The sequence below is a fragment of the Gymnodraco acuticeps genome, unplaced genomic scaffold (genome assembly GCF_902827175.1).
Source record: "Gymnodraco acuticeps unplaced genomic scaffold, fGymAcu1.1, whole genome shotgun sequence".
NCBI classification, from domain to species: domain Eukaryota; kingdom Metazoa; phylum Chordata; class Actinopteri; order Perciformes; family Bathydraconidae; genus Gymnodraco; species Gymnodraco acuticeps.
Window position 1 is genome coordinate 4,942,799 of NW_022992351.1, and position 18,116 is coordinate 4,960,914.

The following is an 18,116-nucleotide window of genomic DNA, read 5'->3' on the forward strand; positions in this document are numbered from 1 at the left end:
AACGTTTGATATTTTCATGCGCGCAGAATCCTTTGGAACACGTGTTTGAGCAGGATCGTTGGTTGGAGCCAAAACACTCATTGTGCAAACAGTTTCAGTTTGTTACTGAGTTTGTGCTCCAGAGTGTGACCAGCCTTTCTGAAGACGGTAGTAAAACTAAAACACTGCGGCCATCCCTGCTTAAAAAGGTGTTGCTATGACAGGGTGTGCACGCTAAACCAAGAGCAGCCCTATTAGTCTCTGATTCCACCTCACCACAGAACAGCTTATCCAGATGTGTGTGTCAGTCTGCCAGCCTGGAATACTGTGCCTCCTGAATTACCACTGGCAGCGCTTTTTCAGCCACTTCAGCCAAACGCACCAAATCTTTTCATGTCCCTCCACAAAGTTAATTCCTGGACCCTTCGGACACTTGACAAAAATGCATAACTTCTCATCTTCGGTTATCACAGATATGAAGCCAAGAATAATGAAGTCAATGACTTTGGCCAGGCATGAATCAGAAGGAGGCTGTAGCCGGAGTGTGTGTGTGTTGTGTGTGTGTGTGTGTGTGTGTGTGTGTGTGTGTGTGTGTGTGTGTGTGTGTGTGTGTGTGTGTGTATGTATGTGTGTGTGTGTGTGTGTGTGTGTGTGTGTGTGTTTAGAATCGGAGACAAGATGTGTGAGGCTTGCAGCTGCTGCGAGGATGGTGCACATTGTGTATTCAGTAAATTATTCAGTAAATACCTCGATATAATGTACACTACATATGTCCAGGCCTGTCTCTGTCTTTAATGGCCAGCTGGTCACCAATATGGCTCCCACCGACAAAGAGTGCCCAAACAGCCGCACAATTCCATTACAGCCTGGGTGCGCTGAAGTAGTTCCAAGATCCATTCATTAATTGTCTGTGTGAAGTTGTAGGCAAATCATAATGGGAGTCAAGGCCTCCTTACTCTCGAGTTGGGGCTGGCGAGAGAGACTAATGTGGTCCCCATTCAAAAGGATACATCACCTCATTGCGCCCGGCACTAGAGAAATACATGAACTTTAACAAAAGGGGGTTCAAGCAATTGGCAGCAGCGAGGCAGTCGGTCGCTATTACTCAGTGCAGCGAAGAGAGAGGGAGCAATAGGGAGAGGAAGACAAAGGGAAAGCAGAGGGAGAAAACTCTCAGTGTAATTGCAACCCCTCTCCCCAACTGTTAACTACAACAGTCATTAACTACAATAGCAGCTTGGCTACTGCAGTCATAGCAAATTAGTTCCCCACACTGGCTGAAGAAAAAGACTCATGTTTTGTTTTTTTCCACTGGAGTCTCACCTACGCGGTGTAAAGCACAGGAGGACTCTCACTGTGAAATCCTGTCTGAACCGACAAACAAAACAGGGTTTGTAAGTTGGCAAATCTCCAGAAAGTGATAAGTACACGAAGAACAGGCAGTGAAATAGACAGAGGAAATGTGTTTGCATAGTTGGGAGAAAATGACCATAAAAGAGCGTGTATTTGTTAATCAGATTCAGGGTGGCACACCTTGCACGCGATCGCACACAATTGCTGCCCTACATCTACATTAACCGGCCAGAAAACAAAAGCCTGGGTGTGACTGGAAACAATGATAACAGCACTATTTTCATCCTCACTATGTCGGTCCGTGACAGGAGCAGCATAGTCAAAAAGGTAATTTGTTTTAATTTAGAGATGAAGGGGGAAAAGTGACAAAGGATGGTGGTATTAGTCTCGCTGCAGCTCAAAACCCAGTAAACACATGCATGATGGTAATTCATACCGTTTTTAAACAAAGATACAATCACTTTAGTAATGCAATCTTTAGCCAATAAACTTGTGAGGTTATTGCAAAACACCTTTAGGATTTAACATCTCATAAATCAAAAATACCTACTTTAAGGAAAATGCCATCAAAGAGTTAGTAATTCATTCACAAATTCTATATTTTCAGAAATGCCTTAAATGTTTGATCTTATTTCCAATTACCTAATGCCTTTCAGTTATTTTACTTAAAGCAGGCTTTGAACAAACAACGCTGCATATTGTAAGCTTTACAAAAAATGTATATCACTTTTTATCTTTTTAAATACAGTAAACTCCCTGCAGGCATAGGTTTAAGCATGCGTCGACAGTGTTTGTTTAGTTACTCTCACTGACAGTGGGCGACAACTTCTTCAACCCAGCTTTTACTTGTTGTGTGAACTGTCTTTGAGTATCCTGAACAAATATATTCATATTTCACTTTCAAAACTCGTCATTATTTCTAACCGACTAGCTATCTCAAATGGGAATTGATACCTTTCCGGTGAAAACATACTCCAGTTCAACAGGACTGCTAACGAGACCAAACTTTCTCAGAGTGCCTCTCTCATTTACGCCTCCCTAGATTTTTAATTATACTGACGAAGAGCAAGAAAGCATCTTTCTCCCGGCTTCACTCTCTCTCCATGTCTGACAGCGAGGTTGAGATTCCTCACCTGTCCAACACGGGAGCCGCACCTGTCACCGTGCACTTAATCACACTAGGGCCAGTGCCGAGCCCAGACGCTACACAGTGGCATGCCGCACGCACATCCTGCACGCAAAAGCACTCACACATACAAAACACACACAAACACAAATACAAATACGCACAGAAAATTAAAATGAACTTTCTCGCAACCTACAGGGAAGAGGGTGGATGACGATGATGGTGGTGGAGGTTTGGATGGGGGTGATGTTGGTGCAGGGGGAGATGGATGGGGGGGGGGGGGGGGGGGGTGAGAGAGGATGAGTGGTGGGGGGGGAAAAGTTGTCATTTCCCAACTCCTCATTAATATTCCGAGGTTAAGAGCTTTTCAGCGAAACGTAATTAATTGAGCCCGAGCCTGACAGTAAACAAGCAATTTCAAATTAAAGCGAAATGACAGCGGTGTCATTTGTTAAAAACGTGCGGGGGCCCCAGATTTTGGCGACAGATAAATGAGGGAAAATGTTAAGGAGGGAGAAAGTGATGAAGATATTAATCTTCACCTGTCTGTGTCAGCGTGCCACTCATTGCCGCAATGTTGCTCTCCATCCTCTGCAGATGCTTCTTGTCCTCTCGGCGGCCCATAATGAGGGGAAGGATGTATTTCTGCAATTAAAAGCATGGCACAATATTATAATTCTCTCTGGTGGGATGGGGCAGAAGATGAGGAAAAGACAGGGCCACCTAGACTTGGCAGCATAGGGTCAAAAGCATTGTTTTATTGGACGAGTGCCTCATTGTCTAAACTGCCTGATTATGTGCATGTTATTTTTTTGAGTGCCCAAGCAACTGATAAAGACATGTCCACACATCTAGTGTTTAAACCATTAGTTGATTACAAAATCAACCAGCTTTTTGATTAACCATTAGTTGTTCAAGTTACTTATCAAGCATTTATGTCAAATAGTTGCTGGTTCAAGATTTGCTGCCACTATGTCATACCATTGTTAATTAAATATCTGCTGGGTTTTTAGACTTTGGTCAGAAAAGAAAAACACTTTCAAATGTTGTTCACAGGTTTCTATATATAAATAGACAAACACATAAAACAAATATATTTATACTAATCTACAATGAATCTGTTAGTTGAACCAATTCAAACATATTTCGAGCAATATACATGAATAAAACCCAGGAAGGGACAGTGAAAATAAGACAGGCCTCATGGGGAAAAACATGGCGATGAACCCTGACAATAGTCTAACAAAACCCCAACAATATCATGTTGTTTATCGGCTCTCTGCCGCTAAATAAACAGAACTCCACCAAAATGATATGTTTGTCTGACAGCCAAATTAGGAAGTTTGCTATCCAGTGTGAGTGTCAACCAGATGAGCCGCTGGTGAGTGTCTCACTGAATCCTTTACATATGAGCAGAGATCCAAGCTCACCAAATAACATCAGAGTTTATGTGGTCCTAGAGGGCCGCACTGAACTGCAAACGTTTGTTTAAAAGCTGAATAAAGGCGACTTAATACCTCACAGCCGGTTTGCAGCCCTCAGCTGCCCGAGCCGGGTTTTCCCTCCAACTCAGGTGGCAAGCCGCAACACCAGTGCAAGTAATAAACACTTTTTTAGAGAAAAAGATTAAATGAGTGTCAACACGTAGTAATTAATAAGTGGGTTGCTGGGAGTGTGATGTTTACAAGGTGCGCCATAACATAAATAAAGTATGGGCAGAAGCCTGGACATATGGTGCGACTGGCGCTACGCTCCAGAGACATGACAGCAACCTGTGCCGTCCCGCCGGGGTATCCCACCTCATAGGGGACCAGTAGCTGGCAAACCCTTTGGCACGTAGGAAACAGTATGTGTTTTCCTCAGTGGAACAACACAGAGACATGGGCATGTGCATCCTTATAAAAAAGCTGCGTAAAATGGATGAAATAATAGGACATAACAGGATCTATAGAGAAGTCAATATGTCCGACAGGGTCAGGTAGGCATATGCAAGTACATGATACGCGCTCCCATTCTCTCTCGTGCACACACAGAGGGAACGGCCTGTCATCCAGGCGGAGAGCTACTGCTAGAGCTCCTGTCCTCCTCTAAAACGAGAGTAATGGCTTCCACATGCCACTCAGACTACTACTAACAACCACTATGGGATTAATGTCACCGGGGACAAGGGGCCTCATGAGCTCATGTTCAAGGGCTGCTAAACCCGATAAAAAACCAGGGTGATTATTTTTAGACGGTAGGACGTCAAAAAAATGGTTGTGTGCTGTGTTAGCAACTATATTTTTTAAAGGAAAAAAAATGTATATGGAGAGGAGGAGGGACGGGGAAGTTAAAAAGAAGGGCTTCAAATGAGATCATGCTTTGACGTAAAGCAGGGTGGCTTTAATAACAAGACCAGAGTGATGTTACATACTGCAGAGGCGCCTTCTATTCTAGCACCATCATTCATCATGAACTGATGTACTTGCAAAGCCCACCAATTTTAATGTAATATCAGGGAGGCAGTACTGACAGATCTTAGGATGCAAAGGATAATTTGTAAAAACTAATTTTAGAAATATTACCTGTGAAAAAAGTCAGTGAGGAAACATAAAGGGCAGGAGAAGCAGGGTGTAACTTACTTTGTAAAGCTGATGAAAGCCAAAGGCGATGCCAACCATAATGATGGTGAGGGCACCATAGTCTCTCCATCTGTAGCCTGTGGGACCTGAAGGGGAGGATACATTGTTTGAGGTTAATGGGAAGTTGAATTTTAGCTCGAAAGTTTATATCATACAGGCCTACATTAAAGTTTTTAATAAACATTTGTTAATACATATTAGATTTCGTTATACTTTTTATGTCCCTCAATGTTACATAATCATTGCATGGTTGTAGTCTTTAGATGCTGATTGATTGAAAAAAGTTGTGCTGCATCACATTACTGTGACAATGTAATTTATACTTGCTCTAATTATTGTAATGTTATTTGTAGTAGATTAGACAACAAAAGCACGTTTGGAACATCTCCTAAATAATTAATTTTAGACTAAGAAATAAATGGAAGCTAATGGATGCCTTCAACTACAGTAACAAATAGATTTATCATCTCTTAAAAAGCACAGCCATCTAGTTTGTTGAATGAAAATGAAATGTTTAGTTTAGACAATTTGTACTTAATGCAAACCAATGATGTGTTCCTTTAAAATAAAGATATCGTAAAAATAAATTCATAAATGAGCTCAATGCAGTACAAATGTTGTTCTTTTCATTACAATCAATCATCTATTTATCCATCAAGCTGTTTACATTCAACTCTGACCTATACAGAGTTAGGTCAACAAAGCATCATGCACTCTATCCTGCTCTTCCAGAAAGGACACCATTGTCTTCCACTTATTTTGGGGTTGGGCCTAATACAGAAATTGCAAATAAATCACTAAAATGGACAGGAAGGTAAGTCTTTGTGTCTGTGGCTGTGTGTGTGTGTGTGTGTGTGTGTGTGTTTAGAAGTTGACTGCCTAGCTGAGTGACAGATAATGTGAAAGTGTGTCATTGTGCAAGCTGTCATCTGGGTAGGCCAACTGTCTGTCAAGGTGGAAATTCCCCACATAAGAGAGGCATTCAACTGAAAATGTCACTAAACAACAAACAGGTCTGCAGGAAATATACTGTGAGCTTTTTCTTTTAGACACTCTGGTTGTGCCCAAATGAATATGAAATTATTGGCGGCTAAGCCACTAAAGTACGCCACTGATATTCTATTACAGGTCTGATTTCACCTAATGGGTTATGTGGTATGTGTTTACTGGCTTGAAGTGAGTAAACCAGATTGATCTTGTGCCTTAACACTTGTGTGATTTGACATGCAAATAAAATGAGACCCACTGTCATGTTGGACTATATGGTATTTCTCAAGGTGAATGCCATTTTATTCTTCTTACTCAAGGGCACGTTTCATTGCTGATGCAGCATTCAGGGATGAACCTCTAACCTTTCCAATCGAGAATTTTGAGTCATTCTCCAGCATCCATATGGTAACCACATAAATTTGGGTCTTCATCAACATTATAGCTGCGATAGACTGTCACCTATCCCAGAATACCTTGCTTCTGAAAGGCCTGGGAGTCCTTGGGATAGGTGGTTGACCCTGAACAAGCCTCACTGCATCACACAGTGTCTTCACCTGCTCTTTCCCCCCCGTTAGGACCTTTCATTCTTCCTCTGTCTCTCCTTTTTCCTCTACCACTTCCACTCTGCCATCTTCCTTTTTTTATTTGGTCACTTAAGCTGTGGAACTGTGGTATCCATCCCCCGTTTTTCCAATCTCCTCTCAAATTTATTGGGTTCAGTGGAGGCCTTCCTGTCCTTCTACCGCGTGGAAATAGAGATCAGAGTATCCATTACTTCGACAGAGATGGATGCGGGTCCCCGTGCACCGTCCCCATAACAAGGACATCAAAGGGAGGTAGCCCCCTCTTTTCAGCGTGACCCCCCATACAAGACTCCCCGCTCTCACCTCATTATGCAGCTCCCTTATAGCCATTTTGATATAAAACCCCCCACTATGGACGGAGAGCCGCGAGTCTCCCTAACTACATGGCCATCCCATCAACATCACTTTCATTACAAAACATGAGATGCCAGGGGAGTCAAGGACAGTGTGGTAATAAATGAGGGTGGAATACATCTGGAATCATTGTCATATGGGTTAAGCATTACGCGGACTTCATTCTGCATTGGTAAATCAGTGGACAGCACTCATAACCTCCTGAGGTAATAAAGATACAGGTTGCAGTGTGGGGTCTTCCCAGTGTGGACCCCTTTGAAACAGAATGGCAAGAGACTTCATGAGCTTGTGCTGTGCAATGTCATATCCCTGTCCCTTCCCTTCATTGTTGTATGGCAACATGTATGTAAATATTCTGGTTTTGATACAGATAATCCTCTTAAAGGGGTTTTAAATGAATAGTAACAAGAGGGAAGATGTCTAACAGCAAACCTGATTAAGGTTTTTTTAGACTTCTATCTTCAGATAAGAGTGCAAATAAGTATTAATATTACGTATATGCATGGTATCAAAGGGAAGAAAAGGATGTGTGCACTCACTATGTGGTGCAAGAGCCAGCTGAGTGGCATGGTGTGGATGTGGGGGCCCCACAGGGATCAGAGCCAGGACTTCTTCAGTACTTCCAGAGCGCTGGATGGCCAACTCTACCTCCACATCCGTGAGCCCTGGAATACAGACACACACGTTAGAGACATTCGGAGGAGGTACAGTCACTGTGTGTTAATGGGAAACACCAAATGGCTCCTTTGCTATCATAATCTATGCTTAAATACTTCCCAAGCTGCCCACAAATCTTTTAAGTACAATTTAGAGAAAGTATGACAAACGTTCATTCAATTTTGCCTAACCTCCTCAAAAATGCATTTTCATTTCATAATTCAGAAATTCCACTGAGAGTTTCCGTTTCAGGGACATCCATCAAAGGCAGATAGCGTGGAAAGGTTCACACAATGAAATTTGAAACTCTGCTAGCCTATTAACTGCCACCAAAGGCAAAGAAAATAAGAGTCTGTCCACTTCTCCATTTATATTTCCCATGTGGAGATTTCATACACCCCAGACAGCGAAAATGCATTATTTTAATTTCTTCATTGTAATGTAAATGTATTACATAATTTTGCAAATGCCAATATAATTTAATCTTCAGATCTTTTTAATGATTTTAGTGATGATTAAATTGCAAAGGGCTCCCTGATGGAGAATCTGAAGGGAGGAGAAAAAAAATCTAATATGAACATCTCCTTTTGTGGCAAGAAAGGATTTTATTTCAGGCGCCATATGCTGTGGGTCTAATTTTCTAATGAGCAACTTGGTCTTAACAAAAGAAAATAATGACAACTATTGATGAACTACATTAAAAAAAAACATTAACCAATTCATAATAAACAAAGCTGAAGACTAAGAACCAAAAGAAATGACAGTAATATTAGACAATTATGAGCATGGTTTACCTTAGGATAAAAAACAAGCTAAGTCTGTATCATCATGTGGTCCATTGCTTATTGTGGTATAACAGAGTATCTCTCTCACTAACATCTCACTTCCTTTGGCCATTTCCCTTGCTTATTGACAGAAAACCCCCTTTGTAAGAGAGCCTTTTACTTGCACTGTTCCCGGAGGATTTATAGAATTTACACAAGCTCAGAATAGGCTTCCTTCATCCTTTCCAGAGAAATCGAGCAATTGGAAAAGGTTCAGTTGCAGAGGTTCAAGAGATAGTCCAACGTTTTCATTAAAAGTAAGTGCTCAGAGCCAGATCCTAATATCTCTGGTACTGACCTCCAGGGTGGTCTTTACAAGAGAAGCATACAGTTACACCCAGGTGAAGTATTAATATTATAAACTGTGTAAACATGTACAGAAGATCTTTTAACTTCTTCATGTTTTGAATATTTCTTATACTACGATTCAATTATCCTCCCGTTTCAATGATCTATTGAACCTTTGCCCGTATCAGCGGCACAAAATCATGGAAAAAAACCTGCGCTAATCTACCACACAGTTTGTGCCAAGAGGAGGTCCCTCCCGTCACCTATTTAAATGCTCCGAGGGCTTCAAATGGCCATGAAAATGGTTGAATAATTGAAGGCAAATATTGGCCAGCCTGTAGTCTACAGCCGGTCCTGAGTGCCAGGAAGTGGTGAGCGCCATGTGCTGAGTTTGTGCAGTCAGACTGCACTGTCAAATAAGCAATAATGTGTCCCCGGACTCCTGATTCATCTGACCACAGCAGACTACATGGTGGCAGACTATTGAGTGAGACATGCAAAGATCTCCGTTTCACTGAATGAGAGGAAATAAAAACAAGCTTCTTTGTTTCACCTTGAAATGTAAAGTCTTTTGAAAATAGAAAAAACACATTTATGCTGCCATTGAGCTTAATGTATGTACATCTTAATGGCTGCTCACACCTCTGATGTTGTTTATGCAGCAAATGAAAGGTTTTGGTAGCTTGCATTAAAATAAAATACATGAAAAATACTAAAGCTGTTTACTAGTCAAATTACAGCTTGTTAAGTTGTGTTGCATGCTCTGATCTGTTTATTGTTGAGGTGAAGACAACAGCAAATGAAAGAGCCCTTAGATCCAAAAGAAAAGGGAACACGGTGAAAGTGAGTTTTACATATAAAAGGAAAAGACCAAAAAGGGATTGGGAAATTTATTATGGGTTCCAAAACCTGAGGAATGACCCCTGGACCCCTATTTCAGATCGACCTGTGGTGAGATGAATTTTTTAAGACATAAATTACACCTAATGACGACACCATAAAAAAGAACAATAATGGAAAGCTATTCTGTATTTCATTATACTGTATTATTTGGTGCACCTGATACACGCAGGGCCTGTTTATGAGTCACCGTATTAGCAGATGCTCAGCCAAAGCATTTGCTTTGACCTTGCCATTCTCATTGGGGCATGAAATTACGGTGCTGGCACCTCGATATTACAGCTATAAATACTGTAAACTGCATATCTGGGCTACGTTTTCTATTGTCTTTCAACATAAACCTGATCGGTATTTATTTAAAAGGAAAACCCATTGCTCGTCAGGTTATTTACAGCTCTATTTTCACTGCCTCACATTCTCTGGGTATTTTTAAAGGGCAAACAGGCAGCGAGGCTCTTACATTAAATCCATTTCTCTGATTCTGGCACTTCTGGACTTTATGGGTCAACACATAGGCCGGACAGCCAATTATAAAAATTGCTTACTAAAATATTTTCGGTGCTAAAAGGTGAATGACTTCTTCACTGTCGTCCCAAGGCCTGAATTATGAAGTTGCCCTTGAGTGAAAATTACTTACATTTTGAATATCGTATTTAGAAAAAAAGAAGGCATGGCGGGGGTCATAAATAGATGGAGGTCAATGGGTTATTAAGAAGTAGTCAAGTGCAACTTCTCATGCGGTGCTGGAGAAGGAGATTCTACATGTCATTTGGTGAGGTACAACTGCTTGAAAATAGCATGCCCTAAATAATGACCACTCTCATAGAGTATTCATTTATGTATTAAAAAAGGGGACTCTGCTCTCATTTCCCTGCTTTATCGCCTTGTACTGATGACAAAGTAGGCAAGGCCTAGGCTAGGTGGCGCCGTGGAGTAATTTATAACCACATCAATCCCTTTACCTTCTATGCAGGCCTTGGTCATTGTCATTTTTGTCCGAGAGGTGAGTCACATAACCCCACTTACAAGCAGCATCCTATTAATATCTTGGATGATGAACCTTATCCTTACCCTTACCTTCAAACCAAGTATGGTAATAGACCAATAGCCTACCTGTGTTCCCTGTGACCCTCGATCACTGGCCCTCTAGTCAGGGTTAAATCTATTAGCATTATTTATTCAACTCAATAACAATTGGGACGGGATAAAAAAGAAATAATTCAAGCTATCATTTATGTCTCAGTGACAGAGAATGTATTGTGCCTGTAATGCATTTAATATTGTATTTACCTGCATGCAACATTGTCTGTGTACTCGCAGTGCTTTATTTTCCCATACAAACTGCACCTAGTTTGGTAATCTGGGAGAGGCTGAGTGATGTCAGTTTAGGGGCCACGGTCAAAGTGACATGTTGAAGGCTGGAAAATGTGGTTGACTTTGTCCTGGGAATTTGATTTTTTTTGGTAATTATGTGTGTAACTGCTAATTGTCTGGGCTTAATGGCGGTGCCAAAATGGGGCCCAACGCTCTTTAGTTGTTACATCTGTTAATTGTAGAGGACACGGATGGCACAATTCACTAGATGAGACTGGAGCACATTATAGTTCACTCAAACACAATAAAATTTACTTGATCTTGGCAAGGAACAAATAAAGCAAAATTGCCTCAAGATGGCTGCAAGACAGTTTAAACGCAACTCATTTCCCGACTCCTCTGCAAGAGAAAGAAAAAGACATCTGGGTTTGAATGAAGATTTATATTACATCTAAGTGACAAAGTTTCAATATTTCAGCCAGTTTATTCAACAAGGACTCGAGAAGGGCAGATAGAAATATTGGACTGCATAATTGCCAATTCATAACCTTAAATTGACAGTTGAAGGAAAACAGAAAATTATATATTTCAATGAATATTGAAACAAACCACACTATTAGGGTCTCTTTGGAAAAAAAGAGATGTAACTAGAGGGGCATCCTTCAGTGCAGATTAGGGCACAAATGCGCAGGAAAATAATATGCAGGAGCGAGATTATTGTGTAAAGATTCTGCAACATGCAATCAAAGTGGGCCCTATTTTCCCCTTCATCAGCTGTCCGGCGTAAGTACTGGCAGCAAGAGGAATCCAATTTAAAATCCACTCTACCGGGAGATGGTATTGTTTCATTTTATGTGTGCTTTGACATTTCTGGCTGTTAATATAGAGTAAAATGCAGAAGTATTTACATAAATATGACATTAAACTGTATTAGAAATTAAGACTGACATATTTGCTGTGGCGAGTGAAGGAGGAGGATGATTGAGTTTCTAGGTCAAAGGGTTGAGAGGACAATACATGCTGGTTACAAAAACGGGGAAACCGTGAGTACTGGCTTGGTGTAAATCAATGCCATAGTCTAATATGGCAGAAATGAGACAGATACAAAAAAGCAACTCAAAGATCATGATGCCTGATGTTCTCTTTGACTATCTTGTGCCAACTTATTTCATTTATTTTAGTCAACATAGAAACTTGATTTTGACACTTACGTTTTTACCTTAAAATTGTTGTTTTTTAAAAATTACACTCACAGTAAAATAATGATTATTACAGAAATGTCCAAGATGGAGCATGTCACAGCCTTTTTCCTGAAACAGTTTCCTGTAACTTAAGCATTTATAAACACGGCGTTTACAGTGTAATTCATGCTTTGAGACACTTTCCTGTAACAACTCAAGGAAGCTTTAAGTGTTTACAGGATTTGAAGGTTCACTGTTGTATGACTACACCTAAGTCCTATGAAAACGGCAGAGTGCTACTCAAACATACTTTGTGCTCAGGGTTTCATTGCTCTATTGTCTCTCATTCTATACCCCCTCTCTATCCATGAGATCAATGTCTTTATGCAAATCAAGGGTTCTTGTTTAGATCTACAGTGGAAAGGACTTTCCAAAATAAATCTGCATTAAAGCATCATACATATTTCATGGACTTGAAGTGCAGTAAGAGCAAGCCATTTTAGATAGCAGAGCTCCGCGAAGTTTAACACTAAGCAGAAAGTAAGAATAAAATGTGGCTTAGTATGACATCACTTCGTATTGATGAGGCCTTATTACATTTGAGATATCCAACAGTAGATTATGAACATGCCTTGGATGTCAATAATGAGACACAAAGACAAAGAAATTTCAAAAGATATCAAGAGTCATTAGAGCCACATGAGATGTGTGTATAGCAGCAGGCAACCATGGATTTGGTTTCAGGTTACCTTCTCCTGTCATGGAGCTTTTAGGCTCACTTTTCACTGTTTGACCACTCTAATGCTGGAGGCAGTGTCCCCCAGCAGGGCAGAGGTACAGCCCCCAAAGTACAGAAATGTTTTGTGAAGAAATGAAATAAAAAATATTTTTCACAAAGACCTTATCTAAGAGAAAAGCCATACTCTCTATGTACATGCTCTGTGTACATATTGTCATTGATCAGCCATAGACTGACAGTGAGAAACACATGGCACAACACTGCACATTTCCACCGCCGCTTTATATTGAACCGACTTAAATGAGTTCAGAGTAATAAAGCTTTTTGCAGGTTTATTGCACAAACAATGTGTCAGAAATAATCTCAATGAATTGCAAAGAAAACTGAAGAGCCAGCAAACATTTCCACCATCCCTGCTTAGAAAACCTCCCTGTGTCATGCTTCAAATTTACGATAACAGTTAAATTAAGTAAAAGGGTTAAAATGCTGGAAGGCAATATTGATAATTCCATTGAAAATGCGGGAGGGAGTTTGTCAATATTAATTTTCCTGAACCCAAAGGAGCATCCCAACTGGTGTGTCATTTATTCACGGGGTCTGAATCATGCACTCTGAAGCTAAATCGACCCCTGTTAGAACCCCAGGGCAAAGAGCTACGGCCACAACCTTTGACCCTTATAGACTAATCTTACCAAAAAAAAGACATGGTGTGTGCATCCCCTGACTAACCGCATTTTTTAAACACATACATATGGATTACAATGTTAATCCTATATTCTGACAGATATATATTGTATTTTTCAAGGCTTCCAGCATTGCTTTCAACATAAATCAAGAACAAATCAAATGTCTCACCTTTTTTTGTTAAGAAGGCTTTTCTAGTGGCCAAGGGACTCTGACGTACTTTTGGGTTCTGGAGAAATTTGACAGCGGTGGTAATCTGTGAAGAGAGACAAATGTGATTAAATTCCTCACAGTGAGATAATGTGAGATGAAGGAGATATGGTCTGCAGGATAGTGATGCTTTCAACGGGACACACAACAGTCTAGACCTTCTTTAAGAAAAAGGTTCGTTATAAATCCAGACAAAAAAACTTAAATGGATATAATTTGATAGTTGCTTCTAAGCCCCCACACCCAGCAGAGAGTAGAAAGACCACCTGACCACTTTCCAGCTAAATGTGGGGAATGACCAAATCAGCAGTTATAAAATTAGCCCATCAAGAGTGCTGGTCAAATGGAGTATGGAGCTTAATTTGCTATTACCCTCTTAAAGACAAACTTCCATTCTTAAGTGCGCAGTGGAAGAAAATCTATACTTAATGCAGAGGTGATCATTTGTATCTAATAACTTGAGAATCCTAGGCTGAAAACTTCTGTAATTCTTCCAGTTAAAATCCTGCCATGATCAAATCACCCAGCCTGAATGTTGTAATGACGTGAAACGTTAATGCACTAGAACGTTAAATAGCATCAGAACATCAGTAGTTTTAAGTGCACTGCGTTCATCGATTCTATTATGTTTTCCTTCGAGATGCACCTTAATTTTCCACCCCAGTATGCATTTCCAAGAATTGGAGTGAGAAAAAAATCTTCCTCAAATGGCATTAAAACATAAATTTGAAGTGGGCGCCGTGAAGTGGCGCCTCCTAAAATAGATAAATATGTAAGAACACAGAGAAAGGGGAAACACACTGGAGGGGAGGTTTAGATGACTTATTATCGCACCTGTGGTCCCCGTGATTCAATTGTAAAAGTCATCCCTCTAATAGGTTGAAAGGTTTTGATTACTCTTCTTTTCTCTTAGTGTTGAAAGATACAAAGTGATTGAGCGCCCTGCCAGTGGTAATTCGTTTTGGGTAATGCATTGCATATACTATGAATCGGTTTAAATCCAAAAGAATTGCAGTTTAAACTTGTCCAAAGGTGTGGCAGAGAGGCTGCATAAAGAGCTGGATTTCTGTGACAAACACACAGTACAGTAGAATATCATGGCACAGGCAACTTTAGGGAACAAATAAAAACATATTTAACTTGTCTTTAGAGCACTATGAATACACTCATTGAGAAATAAAATGAAATTTAGTAGTTTTTGAGTCAAAAACGTTTTACTGCAATTAGGTACAAACATGAAAATAATGATGCACAATCCATACATTTACTCTTGAATTATACTTTTTTTGTAGCTCTACTTTAAGATAAACACAGTAATGAAACTTCAATGTCAATTTTATCAAAACATGCCAGATTCCTCCCACGAGATCCTGGCACAATTTATTTAGACACTAATCTACCATTTCACTGTGACACCACCGTGACCTTGGTGTACATATGGGTTACGCAAGGGGTATGGAATTTCCTGCATCTCTATATGCTGAGGGCTTATTAAAGTCACTCACCCGGAACCTTCATTGTGACAAGCAGATTAAACCATTTGCATGGTGAACCCCCAACTGATGTTCTGGGCCAAAAGATACAGTCAAAACACAGAGAAAATATCCCTTTGATAACGAGACAAAATCATCCTGCTCTTGGCAAAGCTCTTACTGCTCAAGTTAAGTGAGCCAATGAGAGTACTTGTGGTAGAGGCAGAAACCAGAGATAATAAACACACTGAAATCTAATATTCTAATATTTATTCCAGTAAATAACGGAGGCCCTGTGAGAGGTAATGACCTAATAGAGGAAGAATATGCTGAGTGAGCAAACCTTGTTTACGTACTCCTAAAATTTCAATAGCAAAATATTGACAGGGAAATGGTGTCAATGTTAATAGGCATAAGTATGACATCTTAGTAAGGACCGCAGCTTGCTCAGCGGCAAACTAATGAGGCAAATGTCCATTTGGTTAAATTTGTAGTGGAAGGATCTTCAGGGAGAGGAAAAGTGCACTTCTTAGCAGATGACATAGATGCTTTGCACAAGTTCCACCCAGACATCTCAATCAATTATAACCACATTGCACAGATTTCAGTCTTGTCTTGTTATTGACTTATGGATCATCCCAGTTATAGTGTTGGGTAGCACACAACTGGGCTTTTAGAGGGTTAAGATGGATGGAAATGTATGCACATTTGGATTGGAAGTGTAAATTACCAAAATAAAATGTCGGTGAATTTCCTTCATTTTTGGAAAACTATAGGAAAATATTTTGGTGAAATCAATGTTGGCTCTTTTGTAAAGCTTCTTGTAAAGCTTTGACTGCTAATGCACCAAAGTGCTCCATATTAACAGCAATAATCTTTACAAACCAGATAACCAATAAAGTGTCAGGTAAAGCCGAAAAAGAGGCGAAAACTCAATCATAGGAAGAGATAACATTAACCAACACACTTAAAGAGAGTGAAGTTGATGAACAGACAAGATTACAGCAATGTTATTGAGTTTGAATTGGACAAGACTTTGCGCTGCACTTGTCTGAAAATTACAATTGTGATACGTTGAATTGTGAGAAATGAGAATAAAAACCAATTATGTTCGAACCACATGGTTGGACGCCTGAGGGAATCCATGTAACCAGTTGTATATTTTTGCTCTAACTAGTGAGAGCACTTAACTATTATATACAGTGAGGCCTGCAGATATACTGCAGGTGCGCATTATGGGGGTTTCAGAAGTACTTGGAAAATTCATAATTTATATACTGAAACAGTAACAAGCTGTATGCTGTATGATTGTTTTCGGCTGGTTTCAGTATTGGAAGTTACAGTTAGTTTCAGTATTTGAAATTAACTAGAGAAAATCATCGTAAAACAACAAATGTAAAGATGCAACAGAATAAATGGTTTAAAACTTTTGAAAAGGCTATAGGATCAGAAAGCAGTGGTTGAAACTGTGGCTTTCCTTCCTAAGAGGTTCGCTGCATGTTGTTTGACATTTTAGATTACATATACTTCACGTTTTTAAATCTCAGAGCTCATCTAAACTTCTATCCAAGTGTCATTGTATAATGAAACAAAACACTGCGTTGAGGCGATTTAAAAGTAGAAAGTAGTCACAGATTTTCTTTTACAGAAAAATAAATTCCCATGCACTTAAAAACAACTTCATCTATTCCACAAAAAAGGTATATGTAACAATGAAGAGATTCAGAGATCATGATGGAACTAGATGTTTGGTGGGGGGGTTCAAGGGAGGGGCTAAGAGGAAATCATTAGCAAGTATAGGATTCAGTCTCAGTGTGAATCAATTCATTCCAAATTGCCCCGGCCTGTACATTTGTGGAGAAGTGCCCCTGATATAATAACAGACTGATAGACATGAACAAAAATTGTGTTAGGCTGGTCTCAAGTTTCCCCCCCCAAACACACGTTTGGAGGACCAAAAGTGAGAGAAAGTGAGAGACGGGGAAAAATGAAGCTCTATATTAATTTGGTGCTTTCATGGATGATCTGCTATCAGTGGCAGCTGTCTTAAATGACTTAACCCAATACCTTTCTGATACCAGAGCTCTACCAGGAAGGAATGAAGCTTTAATGCAATTATTGTGTTTCCTTTAATCGCCTGACTGCTTGATGTGGCCAGCAGTGCTTTTTAATCTTTTGAAAGAGCAGCTTTAAATGCCCTTCTAATTGTGACATCTTTCCCGCCTTGATGTGACCTTTAGTGGAGGAAGTAGGGCCTCATGGGAGCAGCAATAGGGAATTATTGACCCTGAGAGACATCAGGAAGTGAGGTGCAGACCCGACCACATCCACTCTCACTCAGACCCTGCAGGAGCTTCAACGGCTCTGCTGGAGCTGAACCATTCTGACAATGACTGTACAAAAGGAACTTGTCGGGTCTTTGTGTCTCTTTTGGGCAGTGCTTTTCAGAGAAGCTACACAGTGAGCAAAAAAAAACATTACTGAAACTCAATATCAGTTAAATCAGATAAAAGAAGAGTACGGGTGAAAAATTTCCCTTAAACGAACTAGTAACAAATCTACCTTTACTTTAGTTATAAAAAGGACCAGTGAGTGGAGAATAAATAGAGCGGTTTTGGTTTTGTGTGTCTTATTCTCTCCTCTGTGGGTAATCCATTTTTATCGAATGGTATGAAATTTGAAAGATCAGAGTCAACATAGATGAAAAAGGGTCATGGAAAACTTCATTGACATTTGCTTTGCAAAGGTTTAAAAATAACATACAGCGCTGTATCAGTGTCAGTTTTAGAGCCATGGGCAAGGCTACAAACATGACATCAAAAGCACATTATGCAAGTTTT

General features: G+C 40.0%; 1 protein-coding gene across 1 annotated transcript in view; it reads right to left on the reverse strand.

Annotated features, from left to right (window-relative positions):
- pex14 (peroxisomal biogenesis factor 14) overlaps positions 1 to 18,116 on the reverse strand; it is a 46,641-nt gene that overhangs the window by 11,396 nt on the left and 17,129 nt on the right. Inside the window, exons 4-7 of the mRNA XM_034209544.1 lie at positions 13,766 to 13,850; positions 7,547 to 7,672; positions 5,080 to 5,165; positions 3,001 to 3,103 (exon numbers count right to left, since the gene is read on the reverse strand). Of these exons, the coding sequence (XP_034065435.1) occupies positions 3,001 to 3,103; positions 5,080 to 5,165; positions 7,547 to 7,672; positions 13,766 to 13,850 (400 nt within the window). The remainder of the gene's footprint in view (positions 1 to 3,000; positions 3,104 to 5,079; positions 5,166 to 7,546; positions 7,673 to 13,765; positions 13,851 to 18,116) is intronic.